The 22,458-nt window shown below is 35.2% G+C and overlaps 1 protein-coding gene across 5 annotated transcripts in view; it reads left to right on the forward strand.

Moving 5' to 3' along the window:
* Positions 1-22,458, forward strand: part of LOC126751115 (tachykinin-like peptides receptor 99D) — a 59,560-nt gene that overhangs the window by 33,432 nt on the left and 3,670 nt on the right. The window contains exons 3-6 of one of the 5 annotated variants that reach the window (XM_050461125.1): positions 14,133-14,307; positions 14,517-14,729; positions 16,214-16,353; positions 18,075-18,194. In XM_050461125.1, the coding sequence (XP_050317082.1) occupies positions 14,156-14,307; positions 14,517-14,729; positions 16,214-16,353; positions 18,075-18,100 (531 nt within the window). In that variant the 5' untranslated portion in view covers positions 14,133-14,155 and the 3' untranslated portion in view covers positions 18,101-18,194. Of the gene's footprint in view, positions 1-14,132; positions 14,308-14,516; positions 14,730-16,213; positions 16,365-17,995; positions 18,195-22,458 lie in introns of those variants that run through there. The other 4 variants (XM_050461107.1, XM_050461098.1, XM_050461134.1 and 1 more) reach the window with 4 other exon arrangements.

Genomic DNA, 22,458 nt, shown 5'->3' on the forward strand with positions numbered 1-22,458 from the left:
GAGTTGGATGTCATCATCGCTAGTGAAACTAGTCCGAGCTGCTTTCGGCGGCTTCGCGGAAAACCTACAATTGCTGCAATCAATCACTGCTACTCTATGGCATAAATAACTGTAGTATGAATATTTACAGTGGAATTAACGATACAATGGTGTAAGTAGAAAATATAAAGGAATCAAATTATAATAATTGCAGTTTCCAAAACCATTGACATTGAATTTATTTAACAACGTTTGACTTATTCATGATCAGATTTTAACCAAACGTTTCATTATTTTAACTCCTACGTTAATATATTTTGTGGTTTTAACACACAGAGTATGAAAATATAAGAACCGTAAAGGGCTTCCACTTTGAAAATTATTTTATAAAGGGCTTCCACTGTATGTAAATTGCCGGACGGCCAAAGGTACATGAGAAGGAAACCAAACTGACAGCTGAAAAGAAATGTTCGCTTGCGGCTTAGAGAAATCAGTAGTAATTCTAAACTATTCAAAAAATACTATATAGGTACATTATTATATTATTGCCTATTTTAACTTTCATGCAGCTTCTGTCACCAATTCAATTTTCAATGCTTGTCAAGAATTGTCAATGATGGAACAATGCATGTTCTGAACACAATTCTGCCTGAAGAGAATTAGATATTAGTAGCATTAAAGTGGTGAGCTAAATTTAAAGTGAAACCGCGTTTAAAGTATTACATAGAACAAGGCGTGCTGAGGTGAAGTGAAATGCAAGCACATTTTTTTTTTGAAACACAACTCGCATGCTGCATGAAGGTACCTATGTGTGTATGTATACATATGTTACTACTTCTGCACGTTAAAATTAGCTCACGTGTACCATACTCGCATTCTCTGACTTGTTTGGGACATGTGGTGACGAGGTGTCTGGTCTCGGTTCCCGTCGCGACTTGCTACTCTTAATTGCAACATTTGCTCAAAGCTATGGGACATATAAGCCTATGAGCTCTTATGACAACATTTATTACACTCTAATCGCCAAAAAGTCTGAACTTTAAATTACCTTTATACTCTGATGTGCAGATGAACTAAATTTGACTAAATAATAACAGCATTAAACTCTGCATAAACGCAGCTGCGTGCAACCTGAGTGTGATAACGTGTAATTAAACCTGAGTTGCATAAATTTTATGAGAGTCTGTAATAATTTCACTTGCTGATTAATTTTGAGTTATGACCTTGTAGATATTTACCGTCATTTTATCAGCAGACCAAGCTGTTACAATTGCAAATATGCAAAGAGTAACGGTAAAACAACATTTAGTAGTACATTGATATGTGGCCCGCTTGTTTATATTTACAACCACTAGGCGTAATTACCCAAAGCGAGAAGTCTGTTTAAAAATGAAAATTTACCATCTCTTTTCTGCGTTCAAGCGCTAATTTTATGCTGGCGAAACTGTAAAAATTTCCAAATTTCTAGGGCTAGTACTCAGACACAATGTCTGATGTCGTCATCTGTGGGAAGCAAATCTACTATCCGAGTTATTTTTCTGATTCCAATCTTGAACAAATGAAGAAGGGCTAAGTTCGGCTATATCCGAACGTTTCATACTCTTGCAACTTGCAAAGATAAAAGCCGGGTTAATAGCTTCAGGTGCATAAGGTTTCTTAGTTATATGGGGTGTAGGACAGATTTGGACCCGATTTTATAGATTCAAAGCACAAATGGAGGATGGAGTCATGTGTAAAAGTTCACGCAAGTGAGGAAAGTTCTCTGCTCGCCATTCACTTGGGAGTGGCCAGAAATGATTCTTTTACACATGGCTCAAGCAGCTCACGACTTCCGGTCTTTGACCAAGTATCCTCTCGGTAGCCTAAGAACATCCTTTCGAAGGCGAGCTAAAGTGAGAAGACGAAACATCCCAAACAAAGGGTTGTGCGCTGGGTTTGGGACCCGCCACTTAAAAAAATCTACTAATGAAAAATCACCAACAGCATCGGAAGAGAAACCCCCCTTTTGATACATCAAGCTACCTGGCTGTCTCCGGATCGAAAAGCCAACAACCAAATCGATCATGTTGTGATAGACAAAAGACACTACTTGTTGCAGCCAAGATTCCCACCCACCTCTGTGCAGCAAGAAGCGCACGTCAACAAACACAAGGAAGGTTCGACGTCGAGAAGCTGCAATCACAACAGACAGCCGAACAATTTTCTACTCGGCTTGCACTCCTGGTCTTTGAGAGCACTCGTCAACAACTCTGTATAAGGGAACTGTGGGACGGCATTTCAAATTCCTTACGTTCAGCTGCAACCGAAACCATTGGTTTTCGGAAAATGTAAAAGAACAGCTGGTACGACGAGGAGTGCCGTGTCGTAGCGGAGAGAAAACGGACTGCCTACCTCGCAACGTTACGATCGACCACTATACGTGCGGGATGGGATAGATACCGATAGTTGAAGAAAGAAGCGAGACGCATTTGCAGACAGAAGAAGAAAGAGGACGAAATGCGTGAGTACGAAGAGCTTGATAAGCTGGCCGACAGAAGTAATGCTCGAATATGCCGATGGATTACCGGCCGAGCTATTTAAACACGGCGGCGAAGAACTGATAAGGAGCATGCATCAGCTTCTTTGTAAAATATGGTCGGACGAAAGCATGTCCAACGATTGGAATTTAAGTGTGCTCTGCCCAATCCACAAAAAGGTAGACCCCACAATCTGCGCCAACTACCGTGGGATAAGCCTCCTTAACATCGCGTATAAGGTTCTATCGACCTTCTTCTTCCTCATTGGCAAGACTACGCTGTAAGCATCTGGGGTCCCCACGGTGTGATACACTGGAAAGAGTATTGATAGTGAAGCCACAGAGTTTTTTAAAATTCGCGTTAAGCGCAGGCACCATAAGGATGATTACTTCTCTTGGACCTAGGAGCTGAACTCCATCTGGTATCGCAAAGGACCAAAAGTGATCTATGCGTGGCTTATTTGCCCACCAATTTAACCTAACCTAACCTAGCATATTAGCCGATACATGAGATTTTCCCAATGTAACTCAGAAATATCAAAAGAAAGTTATGCACTGAATTTGGTTGCAATCGGTAGAGCGGATAACAATATATGTATTTCATTTCACCTAAAGAAGGGCGGTTTCACGCCCATTGTCCAATTTTTATCCCATTCAATTTTTCTCATCCACACACATTTCACACTATCGGTTGGGTTCTTAAACGATTTATCTAAAGTGAGTTTGGTTATTTTAACTTGAAATTTTTGGGAGATATATACATTAAACCTATTAGGGGCGGGGCCATGCCTACTTTTCAAAAATTTTAGCCCATATGTAGCCCATGCCACTGCGATCCCCAGTGCCACAGTTCTTTACCTTAATTTAGTGTTTATTTATGGCACTTTGTAGGTTTTCATTTAATGGCGTTTTGTGGCCGTGACGGTAATCCGATTACGCCCATCTATGAAATCGTGCTCACTTTTTAACCAGGAAATACTTGTACCAAGGTGCAATACTTACTTACTTACTTACAGCTAGTCACTCGGATTTTCACTCATCTCATCACCCTGACCATTTATACATATACACCCGGTGAAAAATCACACGCACTTTATAGAGTGGCTATATATGGCGCAAAGCTATAGTTCATGTTATCTTAAGTTAGACAGTTTTTTATTAGAGTCAACCACTTTTATCTACATATTTCATGTTTAAAGCATTATCATATAATCAAGTTATAGTTTACTAAACTTGGTTTACTGAAAAGTACAAGTATACATAAGAAATCCCCCAACGAAATTTGTTAATGAATAATAATAATTTAAGAATAGAATATATAACAAAGCAAAATAGAATTATTTGTTAAAAAAATCCTTATTGTTTTACGGAAGACCCCCTCCTTTTAATAACCTCGGCTGTTAGTTTAGTTATGGATTCAACATGTGTTGAATATAATTTTTGTTAATTAATTTATTATATAATTTTTCCATTTCTTTTAGACTTCTTGGACACCTTTCTCTTATCCTTTTGCTCATATAATGCCAGCAGTTCTTAATTGGATTAAGATCTAAACTGTTTCCTCACCACTAAAGAGACTCAATTCCATAAAAATCTTCTTGGTTTGTAACCTGTAAACGCTTACAATGAATTACTGAAAAATCTATTTTAATATTTTAATGCTTTAGTTCCCCTTTTGGCTCTATGGCAATGAGCTGAACCATCCTGAAAATACACTTTTTGAATTGATAAAACGCTTCCTTTCCAATGTATTTTTCGCCATTTACATATCCTTTAAGAATAATAAGCTGTCCAACAACAAACTACACGAAATAAAGCAAATACTTTACGGTGGGAAAAGCACTGGGGTCCAAACAAACTAAATTTGGATTCGTCGGAAAAAGTAACATTTCCCCATGTTTGACGTCTGGATAATTATTTCTACTTTTTTCTCTATTGCGAGTGCTATGTTCAACTTTGCTTATTTTTATAACTGACTTAAAAGAAAATACCACAGGCACTGAAATAAAAGCATGCAGATAGTAACTGTTTCAGAAATGTCGGTAAACGAATGTAGTTACAAACAAAACAAATAATATATTTTGAGCGAATAGCGATAGTTTATAAATTTAATATTGGAACATATCCGACTGCGTGCGTTTTTTTCTGCGATTGTATATTTAACCCTATATCTAACTCGACTATTTTTAGGTGATAAAAACAACCGTTAGGTGAACTAAACTATAATACTCTGTAGCAATATGTTGCAAGAGTACAAGGAGTACAAAGTAAACAGGACTTAAAAAAAACACCGAACAAGTGGTTTTAATTTATTAAAAATAGTCTCCTTCTGCTTTCCTTCTGCTTCAATACAGCTTTTTACACGGTCCAAAAGTCATCAGTCAATTTGTGCGGAACAAACCGTACACACACCATTCGTAAGCCCAAATGTTCGGTCAAAATGCGATAAATCGAGGTTTTGGAGATGTTCAATTTCATTTCCATGAATTTCAATGATGATTTCGGCTGATCTTTGATGAATTCACGCACAGTTTCGATGGAATTTCCGGCGATCACGGATTTTGATTGGCCCACATGTTGATCGTCATTTATGTCCTCACGACCACTTTGAATACGTTGAAACCACTCGTGAACTCTGCTACGAAATAGGCAAGCATCGCCATAAACTTGTTTCATCAATTGAAACATTTCGGTAAAAGTTTTACCAATTTTAAAACAAAATTTAATGTTGGCTCTTTGTTCGAAGCTCATTTTCGTACCGATAACACAAACATACCGACACTTAAAACGCAATAACTTCACTTCCAATCAATGAGATGTCATGAAATCCCCACTGGACAATCGATAAAGATAGCAGATTCTAACGCAGCAGTCGACATATAGATGGCGCCACCAGGGGGCGCTAGATTCTGTTTAATTTGGAACGCATCTTGTATAAAAAGCCACTCGCTGGCCAGAAACTAGAGGCAATAGGAAGGCATCACTATCACGGTGATTTCGCTCAAAGGCCTGCGGACAATTTATTTTTCAAACGGGTAAAAGAAGTTGTAGAGTAAATACTAATCTTGATAGATAAAATCTACGAAAAAGTTCATTTACAGGATTTATATATTACAATTTGTATTTACTGATGATAAAAAAGTATTTGTCTACTTAAGCTACTCTGTAGCAATATGTTTCAAGAGTATAATAAATATTTTGAAATTTCAAAATACCATTTTTAGGCAAACACTTTGTAGTATGAAAGTTTATGATGGGTAAACAAAGTTATTGGGGTTCGGTATTTACTGTAAACGACAGCATACCATAAGAGTACCGTAAACAAAATGACAGAGGCACTAAAATGCAAAACACTTTGCTACAGGAGTAAGGGTGGTGAAGATAAACACTAATACCAATAATATTAAAAAATATTGTTGAAAACCGTGAATACAAATTTGGGTTTGTTTATTTACTAAAGCTTCGTTTTGACGCACAAAATCGAATGGCAAGCCCTTTTCCTGCAAATATAGTAATTTTGGTTTCACGCCACATTTTTCGCCACAATTATTTTATATTTAGAAAGTGTTCGAGTACGATTGCTCGTCGTTTGTGCACCTGTTTTGTGCATTATTATGGCAATACCTACTTTTAATTCAGGTATGGTAATATCAAAGATGCAGATATTGATTTTAGAAACCGAAAAGATTTATTTCTTTATTTTTACACAGAAAAGTATACACTTTTTCTTAAATTAAAAGAAACGAATATACCCCATTAATTTTATTAAAATAAATCACATATTGGCTAATATACATATAGTATGCAGCATAAAGTTACCCGGAAGTTCGAAAATCTCTATATTTGGCATTTGAAAGCTAAGGAAAGTATTGACCCGAATTAACCCATTTGAAGCACATAGACATATTATTATCACGAAAGAATTCTCTCTGAATTTCAATTATATATCTCACACATTAACCAATCATTTCGGTAAAACGTCAACTATAACCTTTGGGTCAGTCATATTCAGCATTTAGAGGCTTGAACCGTTTTGACTCGATTTATCCAATTTTTAGTCATAAGGTGGCACAACCCAAAGTTATAAATGGAATTTTAAAATTATGTATGTTATATGGGAAGTAGGCATGTCTGTAGACCGATTTTATCCATTTTCAAACTGTAGGATAAGAATGTCAGAGGAATAACACGTACCAAATGTTGTTTGCCACACCCAACGTCTAATTTTGACCTTGAATACATTGAAGCTTTCATACCATCTTGGAGTAGAATTGAATGCCTTTGGCGTATTTATCTATTCATTTTACACACTTTTAGTAGTTTTTAACAGTATCGCTATATGGGTAGTGAATGGGGTTATCACCCGATTTCATATATTTTCACACTGTCGGTAGGAGTTCCTACAGTATTTGCGCTACACGAATTTGGTTATTTTCGTTTTACTGGTTAAGGAGATATGTACATTAAGATATCACTCAAGTTTCAGCTTACATTGATGAACGGGCAGACAGACAGTCTCCCGGATTTCAGCGCACCTCGTCATCTTAATCATTTACATATATATACTCGTATACTCGTATTATTGTATGTATGAAAATCATATAAAAAATCAATATATTTTTCCATCGAGAGTTATCGCCGCCCATCGAAGTCTTCACTTAAATGATTTTACTAATTAGCAGCCAAAAGTTACTATATTTATAAATCATTCCACATATACACAGCTACAACTTATTTAACAGCCAAAATAAAACAACAATAATTATTTTAACATCCATAAAACAAATTAGATTTCACATAAATAATTGAGGGTGCCTCAAATGATGTATCTTTCGCTTTCACACGCAAAAATCATTTAATCGATTTCGTAGAGAAATATTAATTGCTCTGAAATCACAACGGTGAAATTATTTTTACACGTTGCGTGTCTGCCAGACTGTCTGGTTTACGGTGCGCCATATGTTTGCCTAGACATTTTCAGCAATATTTTTGCATTTTTGTGTTTTCATTTTTGTGATAGCTTTGATTTACTTATAATCAATTAGCAACACAATTTCGTGGAATTTACAAATGTAATAGCTTTTAAATCGCTTAAGAATATTTTTCGTTTTGAATATTATATTGTCATGGATGTTTTTATTTTGAAAATTAAATGAGATAATTCTGTATACGATACAAAAAAATTAAGAAAATTTTGATTGATTCTACTTTATTACCACAAATTCTAAATTTCCCGTTTCTCAAAGCTCATTTTAATGTATTTTTCAGATAATGTCACAAAAACTAACGTCAGAACATTAAACTTGCATACACTCCTTAGCACATATGCAGGTATTTTTAATTTTTAAAGATATAATTGCACATGAATAGCCACGGTGTATACGTAACAGTAACAGTTAAACAAACACAGTGTGTTCTTAATCTGTAGGTACAGTACAATAAATATTTTTTTGTTTGTTGGTTCTCAAATGTAATATATTTTGCGGAAGATTCGGCCACATCGCTACTAAAATTATTTTATATATAATACATGTATGTTAATGGGTATGCGACAATCCCTAACCATGAAGGTTTATGGTCAGGAATCGTCGTTAACGTAACAATAATAATGCTACGCGAGGTAAACAAAAAACTAATAAGCCGACATTCCATCTACAAACCGCATCAATCCATTTCTGAAGTGTAATATAACTGGTGATGAAAAATTGCTCACGCATGACAAATCGGTCGTGGTCAAATCGAGTTAAGTCGATACAAACGTTTTCCCAGCCATGACTGACGGTTAGAAAGGTTTTGCTACACGTTTGATGGTATTGACCAAGAATCATATATAACGATCTGCATGCCTACTGCCAAACTATTAATTGGAACAATTGAACCTTTCGAAAACAGAAACGTCTAAAAGCGGTCAGCTTTGACCAATGGGAGAGGAATTGTGTAAAATAAGGACAACGTCAAACCACACATAGATCGATAGTGATTTGCCACAAGTTGTAGAATTTGGTTGCGATGTTCTTATGTTTCGTACCGTGTTTCTATATAACCGCACGCTTTTCTAGAACAAACGGATATTGATTAATTTGCCATGCCAATGTCGAATTGTTAATTTTCTAAGCGCCTCTTTTCAAATTTTCTCCTAACCCGCTCGCTTTTGTTTTCTCTATATTGCAGCGACGAGGACATATCATTCATCATAACTGACTCTGTTCTTAAGAGCGAAAAAGTCTATTAAGTTTTCAGCATACATTTATATTCTTTTCGTCAAATATGTCGACAGTAATTTCAGAACTTCTACACATATTCTTAGTAGAATACTGTTTTTATATCAGCTGAGCGTAGGAACCGTATAAGTAACAAGCGAAAGCTTCGGAAAATTTGGCAAACCAGTAGGTGTCCATTAGATAAAACAAGATACGATACAGCATCTAACCAACTTAAAAAACGCTTACATGAAATAAGAAATGAAGCTACTGCAGAGTTTCTTAAAAGTCTGGAACCTAACGCGAAAGACTACGAATACAGCCTTTGGAGAGCTACCAAATATTTAAAGCGACCTACAAAGCGAAATGTTACCATACGTAATTATAACGGAGATTGGTGTAAAACTGCCATAGATAAGGTTGAAGCATTTGCACAACATTTATACTCAACGTTTCAACCAAATTCAAACCTTACACCTGAAGATACTGAAATAATACAGTTCCTGGATGTACCTTGTCAAATGTGTCTTCCAATTCGTAAAATAACTGTTTCTGAAATTAAATAAGAATTCGCCAAACTGAACCAAAAAAAGGCACCAGACTACGATAAAATTGACGGAAGAGTTACGAAAATGCTCACTCAAAAGAGTATTATATTTTTATCACTAATTTATAATGCAATTTTGAGGTTACACCATTTTCCTACACAATGGAAATGTGCGGAGGTTATAATGATTCCAAAACCAAACAAACCCGAAAATATTTTGTCGTCCTACCGTCCTATTAGCTTGCTGGTGACACTCTCTAAAGTCTTCGAATGAATACTTATGAGTAGATTGTTACCAGTTTTGGATAAATGCAATATAATACCGGAACATCAGTTTGGGTTTAGGAGAGGTCATGGGACTCCAGAGCAATGTCATCGTATAGTGAATATAATTACAAATGGTTTAGAGGAAAAGCTGTATTCTGCGGCAGTATTTCTTGATATACAACAAGCATTTGACCGAGTCTGGCATCCAGGCTTGTTATATAAACTGAAAAAACTACTTCCTGCTCCATTTTTTCTCTTATTGAAATTATATTTAGACAATCGCCACTTTTATGTTCAAATGGAAGGAGAAACGTCAAAACTATACAGTATCCGTGCTGGTGTCCCACAGGGCAGTGTTCTGGGACCTGTCCTTTACACAATATTCACTGCTGATCTTCCTGTTGTTGGTGATGTTCAAGTAGCCACTTACGCTGATGATACAGCTATAATTGCATCCAAAACTACTGCGGTGGAAGTAACTGAAGTTATTCAAAATGAAATAATAGAAATTCAGCGATGGCTTAAGAAATGGAAAATAAAGGTTAATGCTGAGAAATCGAAACACGTCACATTTGCTCTGAGAAGAGGAGACTGTCCGCCTGTATTTTTGAATAATACACAAATTCAACATAGTGATTCCGCAAATTATCTCGGACTTGATATAAATCGAAGAGTAACTTGAGAAAGCCACATTAAAAGCTTGAGAAAGAAGCTCAATATTAAAACAAAAACAAGTAAGGAAGGGCTAAGTTCGGGTGTCACCGAACATTTTATACTCTCGCATGATAAAGTGATAATCGAGATTTCATTATACGTCATTTACATATTTTTCAAATACCGTATTTTTGTAAAGTTTTATTCCGCTATCATCATTGGTTCCAAATGTACATATATGTATATTATACAGAGAAGGCATCAAATGGAATTCAAAATAGCGTTATATTGAAGAAGGCGTGGTTGTGAACCAATTTCATCCATATTTCGTACATGTCATCAGGGTGTTAAGAACATATTACATACCGAATTTCATTGAAATCGGTCTAGTAGTTCCTGAGATATGGTTTTTGGTCCATAAGTGAGCGAGGCCACGCCCATTTTCAATTTTGAAAAAAAGCCTGAGTGCAGCTTCCTTCTGCCATTTCTTCCGTAAAATTTAGTGTTTCTGACGTTTTTGTTAGTCGGTTAACGCACTTTCAGTGATTTTCAACATAACCTTTGTATGGAAGGTGGGCGTGGTTATTATCCGATTTCTTCCATTTTTGAACTGTATATGGAAATGCCTGAAAAAAACGACTCTGTAGAGTTTGGTTGACATAGCTATAGTAGTTTCCGAGATATGTACAAAAAACTTAGTAGGGGGCGGGGCCACGCCCACTTTTCCAAAAAAATTGCGTCCAAATATGCCCCTCCCTAATGCGATTCTTTGTGCCAAATTTCACTTTAATATCTTTATTTATGGCTTAGTTATGACACTTTATAGGTTTTCGGTTTCCGCCATTTTGTGGGCGTGGCAGTGGGCCGATTTTGTCCATCTTCGAACTTAACCTTCTTATGGAGCCAAGGAATACGTGTACCAAGTTTCATCATGATATCTCAATTTTTACTCAAGTTACAGCTTGCGGACGGACGGACGGACGGACAGACAGACATCCGGATTTCGACTCTACTCGTCACCCTGATCTCTTTGGTATATATAACCTATATCTGACTCTTTTAGTTTTAGGACTTACAAACAACCGTTATGTGAACAAAACTATAATACTCTCCTTAGCAACATTGTTGCGAGAGTATAAAAAATGAATTGGCTTCTTGGGCGAAAATCACAGCTTAGTTTGGAGAACAAAGTTCGACTTTATAAGGCTATCTTGAAGCCTATGTGGACCTATGGTATCCAGTTATGGGTTACTGCAAGCCAATCAAATATTGAAATCCTTCAACGATATCAGTCCATCACTCTTAGACTTATTGTTGACGCCCCTTGGTTTGTGGCTAATGATCAAATACACAAAGATTTAAATATTAAATATGTTAAAGAAGAAATAAAAAGTATAAGCACAAGGTATGTTGAAAAGCTACATGGTCATGAAAATTTTCTGACAATAACTCTACTGGATAATAGAGATACAACTCGAAGGCTTAAAAGAAATCACGATAGATTTACCTTTTAGAGATTAAACTTTGTAAATATTGTAAATAAATTCTTTATTATAGAATTTTGAATATAATAGCTATTCTCACTGGAGTTCAACTATTTATGTTATAATATTATTTTTGAACTAATTTACTTATTGTCTTATTGATAGATTGTAAATAAATAAATGCAAACAAAAAAAAAATATATTCTTAGTCCTACCATAAGTTCTGTTACAAGCTCAGGCCGTTATAAAGATAAACATATACAGTGGCTTAACGATCTTCGCTGTTTTTTAATATTCAGAAAAATACTTCAACAAATTTTTTGACAGAATTTATTATAAAAGATAAAGAGTTGTACACCCACAATGTAATAATCTGAATAACAATGAAAAATATTAATTTTTACTCGAATACTCTTCAGTCTTTGAATTTGTCTTATATCTTTTGGCTTATATCTTTCTTAAAAATAGTGATAGAAGTTAAAGATGCACTTTTCTGTCTTTGTCTCGCGACGTATCACTCTCACAGTTGCCCTATGCTTTGAATGTAGCAAATACTTTTATTTCTCCAAATTTTCAAAAATGGTAGGTATTTAAAAACTCCAATTCGGGCAAAAATTCCTGCAAATTGTGTCAAAAGTGTACAAGATATAGGGCGAAAATGTGTTTTTTCTATGGCTTTTAATAAGATGTCTTGTAAATTTACTATCAATTTCCTCAAAAACCGTACTGTGAGAATTTGGAACTTCTAGTTCCTAAATTTTATATACTTAATAACGAAGATATTTTGTAAAAATTCACTTTTGTTCGAACCACCTCATGAAATTTGTAGGTAGGTAGATAAAGGGGGGCGGCAGAACATCCTTGGCCCCGGGCGCCCGAAGTTGTAGCTACCCCACTGAATATTTTTAAATAAAGCAAGTTTTATTCGAAATGATCACCTTTTGCTTTCCTACAAGCCTACAAACAATTCGGTCATTGGTCCATAACAGCACGCACACTTTCTATTGGCATTGACGGCGCTGCTCGAATCAAAGGTTGTTAAGGCCCTTCAAATTTCTGTGGTGTATTCGACAGGTCCCGTTCTTCAACTCTGAGTACAAACTGTAGTTCAATATATTCAAATTTGGACTTTCAGTCGGCCAATCATCTGCAGCTATGAAACCAATGCTGTCCATCAAAGAGACCACTTCTACTTTCTCTGGTTTTGCCTAAAACTAAAAAAGTACAGTAGTTGGATGGTGACCACGTTTTGCCCTTTAAATAACATTTTTTACGTCTTTGTTTGTTTAGAAGACAATTTGATCAAACGGTAGGCTTTCATATAGGGATCCTCCTCATAATTTTCTGTTTCTAAGAAGAATTAGTTCGAAACACTCAAGGACGACCACTCTTCCTTCTGTCATCAATTATCTACGTTTTGGAAAAGTTTCAATAGTGCGGTAAACAAACATTCTCAAAATATCTAGTTCTTTAAGAAGCTTATGAATTTCATTTACGATTCCTCCACTTTTATGTAAAGCTATCGCCACAATACGATTTTCTTTAGCTCCCCACTCCATTGTTAATAAGCGAGAGCAAACATTAAACTGATTATTATACTCGTACTATACCAGTAGGCATTGAATTCAAATTATAATAAAAAGAAATGAAATTTTTTTTATTCATACACATATACAGTGTCAACTGGAAGGGAGATAGGTCCATGCATTTATTGGCGAAAGGTATGAAGAGAGAGATCCCGGCTATGTAGTGATTTCTGAAATATAAAATTAAAAATTTCATTTCATTTCAAAGTATGGGCAACACCACAACGTTTCTTTCATTTCTGCTTAGACAATTATCGGGCTTACAGTACAAATACTCTCAAATACAAGTCTATATTGTAGCTTGACGTGGTTATGACCCAGTTTCACTTGTTTCGACTGAAAAAAATCAGACTTTAGCATAAAAATTAAAAACATTATATTTCAAAAAATTTCGAAGCATTTGAATTTCAGCACTTAAACTTTAAAAATCATTTGTCATTTGCATGTCTTTTGCACTTTTACCGCGCTTTTAGTGTAAAAATTGCGCGAACTTTTCATTGCTACCTACATTTTCGTTCAGAAATCACCGTTATTTGAGTTTGAAAGTGTGTAGTCATGTAAATTTATTCATCGTTAATGATAATCCTCACTTGCGTGTGTGCAATAGAATGCCAGCAGCTAAAGCAGCGATGTTAAAATGAGAACGGAAACACCATCAAACACGCGAGAGTTAGGCAAATGTAAATATATATAAAAACTTACGTGTAATCGAAAATCTACTTACATGCTATTTGTGCTGCTCATCTCCATAATATTATTTACAAAAATTACGCCGTAAAGTAGACCGAAATATTGGTTGATTCTGTCTGACGAATTACTCAAAAATTCCTTGATGACGATCCCCTTTCAAGGCACTCCAATTAACTTAAAATCTGTTCCTCTTTTGCACTCTTTCCACAGTGAATCTCTCCATAGTGGATGCCATGGTATCCAGTCTCAATGTGACGTTCAATTATATTTACATGCTGGACAACGATTGGCCTTTTGGTGAACTATATTGCAAAATATTGCAATTTATAGCGACGTTGAGCATAAGCGCTTGGGTGTTTACACTAATGGCGATATCCATCGACAGGTGAGTTGATAAACCACAGCGAAGGACTGTAGCAGTTACGCCAAGTTCTGACGCAAATAAAATTAAATATTTCACCTCTCCATTGAACACATATACATATAAACATGAAAGGTGAACCGACTGCGCGCAAACAGTTTGCCACTAAAAGCCCTCACTTTAACTAGCTATGACTCCCTTTCTCGTATCCTCTAACGTTCACCTCCTTTCAGGTATGTTGCCATTATGAAGCCGTTGAAAACATGCATGAGTAAGCGGTGCAATCTGGGCATTGCCGCCTTCATTTGGATAACCTCAATTGCGATTTCATGCCCCATGTTGTTCTTCTTTACAACCGGCGAAGTCGAACTGAAGGATGGTACCCGAATTGTATGCTACGCCGAGTGGCCTGATGGTCCCACGAATCATTCGCAACAGGAAAATGTGTAAGTATGAGTTGCGCTATTAAAACAAGTGAAATAAGGAGTGTATGCAAAGGTATTGACGTAAATGCTTGAACATGTGTTCTTGATGCTCAATTTGCTACTAAAAATTAAATGAATTTCGCAGACTTACTTAATTGTTAATTGTTTGAGTTACTTTAATTTTTAGCTCCGTACTCAAGTTAGATACATACGTGTATTGCAAAGGGTGACCCATTTTGAGGTCTCCTACTTTTTTAAAGAAAAAGCACACCAACTTAAAATTTTATGGGGAATGTTTATTATTACTCCAAAGAATATTATTTGGCATTTATTTTTTGAAGATTTTCTCTTTCAAAAGTTGGCCGCTGCAACGTCTCAGACGGCCCATTCTTTCACAACTCATTCGAGCTTTTCGACTGGTAACTGGCAAATGACGCCGATGTTTCCACCAGCCCACAAACCGCAGTGTTTTTCTTGAATCTCCTCAGGTTGCTCTTCGTTCCAAATGCACAAATTTTGCTTGTTTACATACCCATTGAGCTAGAAATGTGTCTCATCGCGGAACAAAATGTGGACGGAAAACGTTGAATCTTCTAGAATTTTTCAAGTTTTTAAGAGCCCATGGAGCGAAGTGATGTCACTTGGGAAAGTCGAGCAGTTTCAGTCTGGCACAAATTCTCTTATTAGAAATAAATAAATCCTTTATTGCTTTATTTGACACAAAATTAAATCAGTTCAGTACAGACCGGGAGATATGTTACGAATTCTTAGTCATACTTAAATTTAAACTCTTAACGTGACTTTTCCAAAAATTATACGCTGAACCAAAATATTAATTTTAGATAGTTCGTTAACTCTGGAATTCAAAAAGGAATCTAATATCGAATTGATTATCCACTTATATTTAAAATTTCAAAAGCAAGAAAATTCAACCACAGACATTTTTTCTCCAAAGGAGAAAAAGACATAATCACAAACTCTTCTATGGTACCGTGCCTCAGGTGATACCTTAAGAAAGAATTCGCTCCGATATTTTAATATAAATAACACAATTGCCACTCTACAAGAAATTACTTTTAAGACATGCTTACGAAACAATCAGAATACATATTACCATATGTAAGTGTTCTAATTCTTTAAATTCCTTCTTTGTCCTAAAACGAAATGCTATTTTATTGCCCCCAGTATCATTGCAACATATTTGAAAAATATCTTTTGAACAATAATATTTGCATTCAATTTCCCTCTTGCGAGTGTAAATATGTATAAACAGCCAAGCAATTTTTCAAATGCCCAACCAATTATATTTTTCATTAGCTCTGTACTTAACTTTACATTTCGGCAAAATCACAAATCCCAAAGCAATAAGTCGGACGCTTATGATAAATACGAAATTTATTTGTAAACAAAATTACCCAAATACAAATGTAAGGGTCGCCATAAATTTTGGAAAGAATATACTAAATCCTCGCTCAATTTCTTTCGTCCTTTTGCTTTTCTTCCAGTTACAATACCATTTTCATGATTCTCACGTATATACTGTCCATCATTTCGATGACGGTCACTTATTCACGAGTCGGCATTGAACTTTGGGACTCAAAGACGATTGGAGAGTATACGCCCAGACACGTGGAGAATGTTCGAAGTAAGCGGAGGGTGAGTGAAAGTCACCAAATATCATAAATATTGCTATAAAAAGAATACCGATCATTACGTGTCATTTCAAATGAAAGCACATTTTTTAGCGAAATTGTCTTCATTCGTTGAGGTTTTTCCTTTTAATTTCCTCGGGAATTGTTGCTTCAACAACTTTTTTTATACTCTTGCAACAAGTTGCTACATAGTGTAACCTAACGGTGTTTAGTAGTATCATTTAAGACTAATCGAGATAAATTTAGAATTTTACATATACATTGTGGCAAAAAAGTACCCGGAAATTGTAAATGAAGACTAATTATTCATCAGTATTTCAAAGTAATCCCAACCAGATGTAATACATTTATGCCATCTAGTTTTCTAGTCCATGAAACACTTTTTGAAATAAGAAGAAAAAATCACACGAAGCCAAATCAGGTGAAGACGGTGGTTAATCGATGGTTTTCATTGCGTTTTTGACTTTAAATTCGGTCATAATTGTGGCTTAATGCGATGGTGCATTATCATCGTGTAAATTCCACAATTCAGGCCGTTTTCAATGAATGTTCTCACACAAACGCCTCAACACGATAAAATATTGGAACTTATTGACCGTCTATCCTCCGGCAAATTCATGATGCGACAAACCACGAATATTGAAAAAATCAATGACAAACAGTGAGCATCAGAATGATTTGATCGGCTTTGGCGTGTTTTTTTTTTTGTTTTCGGCTCGTCTTTTCCCTTCATTACGATGATTGTTGACTTGTTTAGATGTAAATTCATAAACCCATGTCTCATTGGCAATTATAATGCTCTCCATAAATGTGGGAACGGAATTCGAAAGATCAAGGATAACCAAAGAGACCAGTTCACGGTGTTCTTTTTGAAAACAATTAGCTTTGTAGGGACGAGTCGAGCAAGAACGCGTTTAATACCCGAAATATCCACAAAAACATTCAAACAGAAATGCGAGAGATGTCGAGCTCTCTTGCCATCTCTCTAATGATTTTCAAGCATCATATCCTTCACTTTTGTAATATTTTCATCAGTTGAAGAGGTCGAAAGTCACACTTTACAGTATAAAAATCAAACATCTATGAAGTTGTCTGATTAAAAATTTGTAGAAACATTGCTCTCAAGATATTTCATTTTACTCCCAAAAACGTTCGAAGTCGGAGCATAACTTTTCAAGAACCACCAAATACATGGATCAGAGTGCAATGGCTGAGTTTTTACCGAACAAGTCGATCAATCAGTGAGGTCTAGTATTGAAATTCGTAACGACTTGCTAGCCCCTATACCTTATTTGATTTGGTGATGAGAACAAACTATAGGATCGGGTTCATTTTTCATTGAACAGAGAGCACTAAAATTTAATTCTGGAGAACAGATGTATTTGGCCGTATTTCACAAAGAAAGAATTAAATATTCAGTATGTATTTCAACTGCTTCAAATCCGGTAATGCAATCATCAGAAGTGGCTACATCTGGCGATTACACATTATATGTGCCAGTATTCATACATACAACCAACTAATTTATAAAACCTGTAGATACCTTCATATACGATATTCGTTTAATATCTGCTTTCATAGAATTTGGTTATCTTTCTGTCATTTATCATTTCTTTTTAAATCTTGCTGCTGCAGGTATTGAAAATGATGACATGATGATGGTTATGGTGCTGATGTTCGCCGTTTGTTGATTGCCCTTTCACATCTATTTCAGAGTCACATCATGTTATCCGGCGCTGACACAGACTCCTTTCATTCAGGAAGTCTATTTAGGCATCTATTGGCTGGCCATGAGTAACTCCATGCACAATCCGATTATCCACTGCTGGAGGAACTCAAGGTATGTATATTCAACTTTACAAATGCCAGTCATGCAGTCGACACGTTTTCAATTCAAAGGGGTATGTGACATACACATAAAAACGTTTTCTTTCGCTTGGCAGGGCAGGATAGATGTGAAGTCATTTTTTTTTTAACTGAGCGCCGAGCAAAGTCAAATTTATGCAGTTTTGTGCTATTGGGAAAATTTAAATTCGTTTAAAAGAAGGAATGCGTAAGTCTCAGCCCTGTATATGAACTTGTGAAAATTTACTAGAACCTTGTAATTGGTTTTCATTTTATGAACGATTGTATGGACGAATTTCTGACCGAACAGCTCCATCAATTTTTTTTTATTATTTTACCCCTTTAGTTGTAACCTCTGCCTAACACATATCAAATACTTAGCTAAATTATTGGCAGTACTGAGAGTTCAATTCGAAGAATTTATAATAGAATAAAATACTTATTATCTTGCTCACAAAGACTCTATTGTTTAACTCCAATCCTTCAATCACGATTATTTCACACAGTATCATACATTTACTTTCTTACTTCCCCAAATTGTGCGTATATTCATTATATACATTAGGGCTTCCTTTTTTCCCCAAGTTGATTTGTTTAAAACGGCTCCTGAAGTTTCACTTGTAGCCATAAAAAAATCCAATGTAATCAAGCTCATTGTTTTTTATTTAACCCGTGCCTAAATTATTTTACTTTTCCATATACTAATTTACATAGAATTTTTCATCTTTAGCAAAAATTTTTCTATCTCCAGAGCAATGAGATCTACAACTTTAAAAAATTTCTACACTAATACAAAACTTTTCGATCTATACAAAAGTTGTGAATGATTTTTTCATAAAAAAGTTCCTTTAAATATAATACGCAGTTGATGTTAAGCATTAAATGTACTATATTCATATAGTGCACCATGTCGTATGAGCAACACATAGTAATAATCACTTGAATGCTCAAGTGATTTAATACATACATATATAAATCGTACGGTTCATAACTCTTAAAGGAATTGATTTAGAAAAACCATTAAGATCTGTTTTGTAGGCACAGATTATTTACAATAGAATATCACTTTTTAAAAGTAGCAGATTCACTTTCTAATGCAAAATATCAAACATACATGTAAAAAGAAATCTGACTTCGACACGGTTTGTTTTGAAAATGAAAGGCTTTTTTGCATTGAATTCTAAACTAAAACTTTAGCGATCAACTTAAAAATGACTTAACTTAGAGAGTATATGATAATATATAGTATACATTAGTATTGTATTTTGAGTACAATTTATTTTTTATGTCGAAACCAATCAACGTCATTAGTGAACTTAACATTTTGTTACATCCACTGCTTTTTGCGTTTCAATCCATCAGCCCTCTTAGTTTGGTTAAATAGTCTAATGGTTTAAAGACATTTATCGCAATAAATCGCAAGCCTGGCTAAGCACAAATAGGCGAACATTTATTTAAAGGAATTACATGCCGAGCGTGTTGGAGCGAAACTCCCAAATACGAAAAGTCAAACTTATACCGATTTAGGTAATGGTGTTCCATATTGCGAAATTCAAAAAACTTTGAAAGAACCTATATGATGTCAGGCGGTTACATAACAGCAAGCCACAGACTGCTGACGATAAGCTGTTTGGGCCTGATTGTGAGGAATAGCGGAGCTGTGTACCAAAATTGTACAAGAAGTTTTTAAAATGTTGAATAAAAGAAATATTTTGTTAGGGACAACAATGAGCAAAACATGCAATAGTTAAGGTTTGAGTAAAACACCAACGGAGGAAGACTGTTCATAATTCGATAAACATTATATCATTTAGAGAGATTCTTACAAAATTGCATTTTGAGGAATGAAACCATCGGCATTTCATCAAAGCCGCAAATCACCAGTATTTTTGTAATATTTAAGCCACAAATTAGTCGAAATAAGTATAATGTTATGGTTCGAATCACAGATAGAGTAAAGTACAGAAATCAAAAGATTTCTAAATTTGGCACAGCAGCCTTAATTTTTGATTAATAGGGAAGTCACATACGTGATGTTGCAACGACATACAACAATGAGCAAAAAATAAAGCGTTTAATCCAAACTCTTAATTTATTCAAACAATTTTTTCATATGCCAAGACTGCGATTTTTGTAATATTTAAAATTAGTCTATCAACACATACAGAAATCAAAAGATTTAAAACAGAGGTCCACAATGGGAAGCATGATTTTAAAAAGTGAAGCGTTTCAAGCTCTGTTAAAAGTTCATTCCTAAGAATTTAAAGCTATGATTTCTTTAATGTAAGATAGAGAAAAATAAATTTAACGATTTCTATAAGCTAGCTTAATTTTCTAATACTCTCATTGAAACAGCACAATATTGATCTATACTAAGTAAAATTCGAATGCAATGTTCCGAATGCATCATTGTTGACCTGTTAGATATTAAAGGTATTGGGACACTGCGAAGTACTTTAGAGAAGCAACATTAGATATAGCCACAGTATATTCCTTAAAATATTTTATATATTGAGATGCAAAGATAATGTCAAATAGTTGTAAGCTTTTATTGTTACTATTATTCTAAAATCCTTTATACCCTGAACAGTATTTAAGTTATTCACGATGTTTGTAACACCCAGAAAAAAGCGTCAGAGACCCTATAAAGTATAAAAACGTTAACCTCGGTTGCACCGAAGCAACACCTTCAAGGTGTGCATTTAGTAACTATGTGTTCAGTTTGTGGAAGTTATAAGGTAGTAATCCCATCTGAACAATTTTTTCGGAGATTACATTGTTGCCTTAGAAAATAATTTATACCAAATTTCGTGAATATATCTTGTCAAATGTGAAAGTTGTCCATACGAGAACTTGATTCCGATCGTTCAGATTGTATGACAGCTATATGCTATAGTTAACCGACCTGAACAATTTCTTCGGAGATTACATTTTTGCCTTAGAAAATAACATATATCAAATTTCGTGAATATATCTTGTCAAATGTGAAAGTTGTCCATACAAGCATTTGATTCCGATCGTTCAGTTTGTATGGCAGCTATATGTTATAGTGGTCCGATATCGGCCGTTCCGACAAATGAGTAGCTTCTTGAAGAGAAAATGACTTTTGCAAAATTTCAAAACGATCTTTTATAAACTGAGGGACTAGTTCTTATATATATACAGACAGACGGACAGACGGACATGGCTAATTCGACTTTATACTTTATAGGGTCTCCGACGATTCCTTCTTGGTGTTACCACTTCGTGACAAACTTAATATTTTGTTCGGAGTATAATAAGGTTACCCAGAGTAATTATTGAAGTGATTATTGAAGCACAAGTTCGATGTCTATATTAAGTAAACAACCTGTTCATAATTAATTTTCTGTGTCACAATTCGCCAAGTTGTATTCAGTCAACAAGTGTTGAAATGGACCCCTAAATTTTATGTGCATGTTTAGCTCAAATAAATCACCTAACCAATGTCAACTTTCCGTTTTCTAACATAAATGGAATATGTAATAACCGGCAGTCGCTTATTAGTTTTAGCGTATCGTACTTCACAAAACAATACTGCTTTCTATTAAATGTATCTGGAAATAAAAACCTTTGATATTGATATTGGCGATGGCTGTTTTTTACAGACAAAATTGCTAAATTTAAGTGCTACAAATCTCAACGGGTTTCCATTATCGGTAGTAACGAATCACCTCTAAATTTCAAACTTCTACTTGTATATGATTATAATCGTGCAACATGCTGCTAAAGAGTATAATACAAGGTGCGTTCCAAACTAATCAGAACTTAAGAAACAGAACAAATGGTTTTTTCGGCAAAATCAGTTTATTTTATTCAAAACAATCTCCTTCTGCTTCAATATAGCTTTTTGCATGGTCCAAAAGCATGTCGAACGAGTGTTTTAGCTCGTTGGCCGGTATGGCCGCCAGTATGCCGTTGCAAGCCTTTCGAATGGCCTCTACGTGTGCATATCGCTATCCTTTCATGGGCAAATGCATTATTCCAAAAAGAATGAAGTCGCTGGCCAATCAACTGAATACGGGAGTGGTTAATGGTTAAAATGATTTTTTGGGCAAATAATCGTCCTTCGAATGGGTTCTGAGAAATTTTTGGTCGTAACTTTTGATGAATTCACGCACAGTTTCGATGGAATTTCTGATGATCACGGATTTTTATTGGCCCACATGTTGATCGTCATTTATGTCCTCGCGACCACTTTGAAAACGTTGAAGACACTCCTACACTCTGCCGGG

This window comes from Bactrocera neohumeralis, chromosome 2 (assembly GCF_024586455.1).
Source record: "Bactrocera neohumeralis isolate Rockhampton chromosome 2, APGP_CSIRO_Bneo_wtdbg2-racon-allhic-juicebox.fasta_v2, whole genome shotgun sequence".
Taxonomy (NCBI): domain Eukaryota; kingdom Metazoa; phylum Arthropoda; class Insecta; order Diptera; family Tephritidae; genus Bactrocera; species Bactrocera neohumeralis.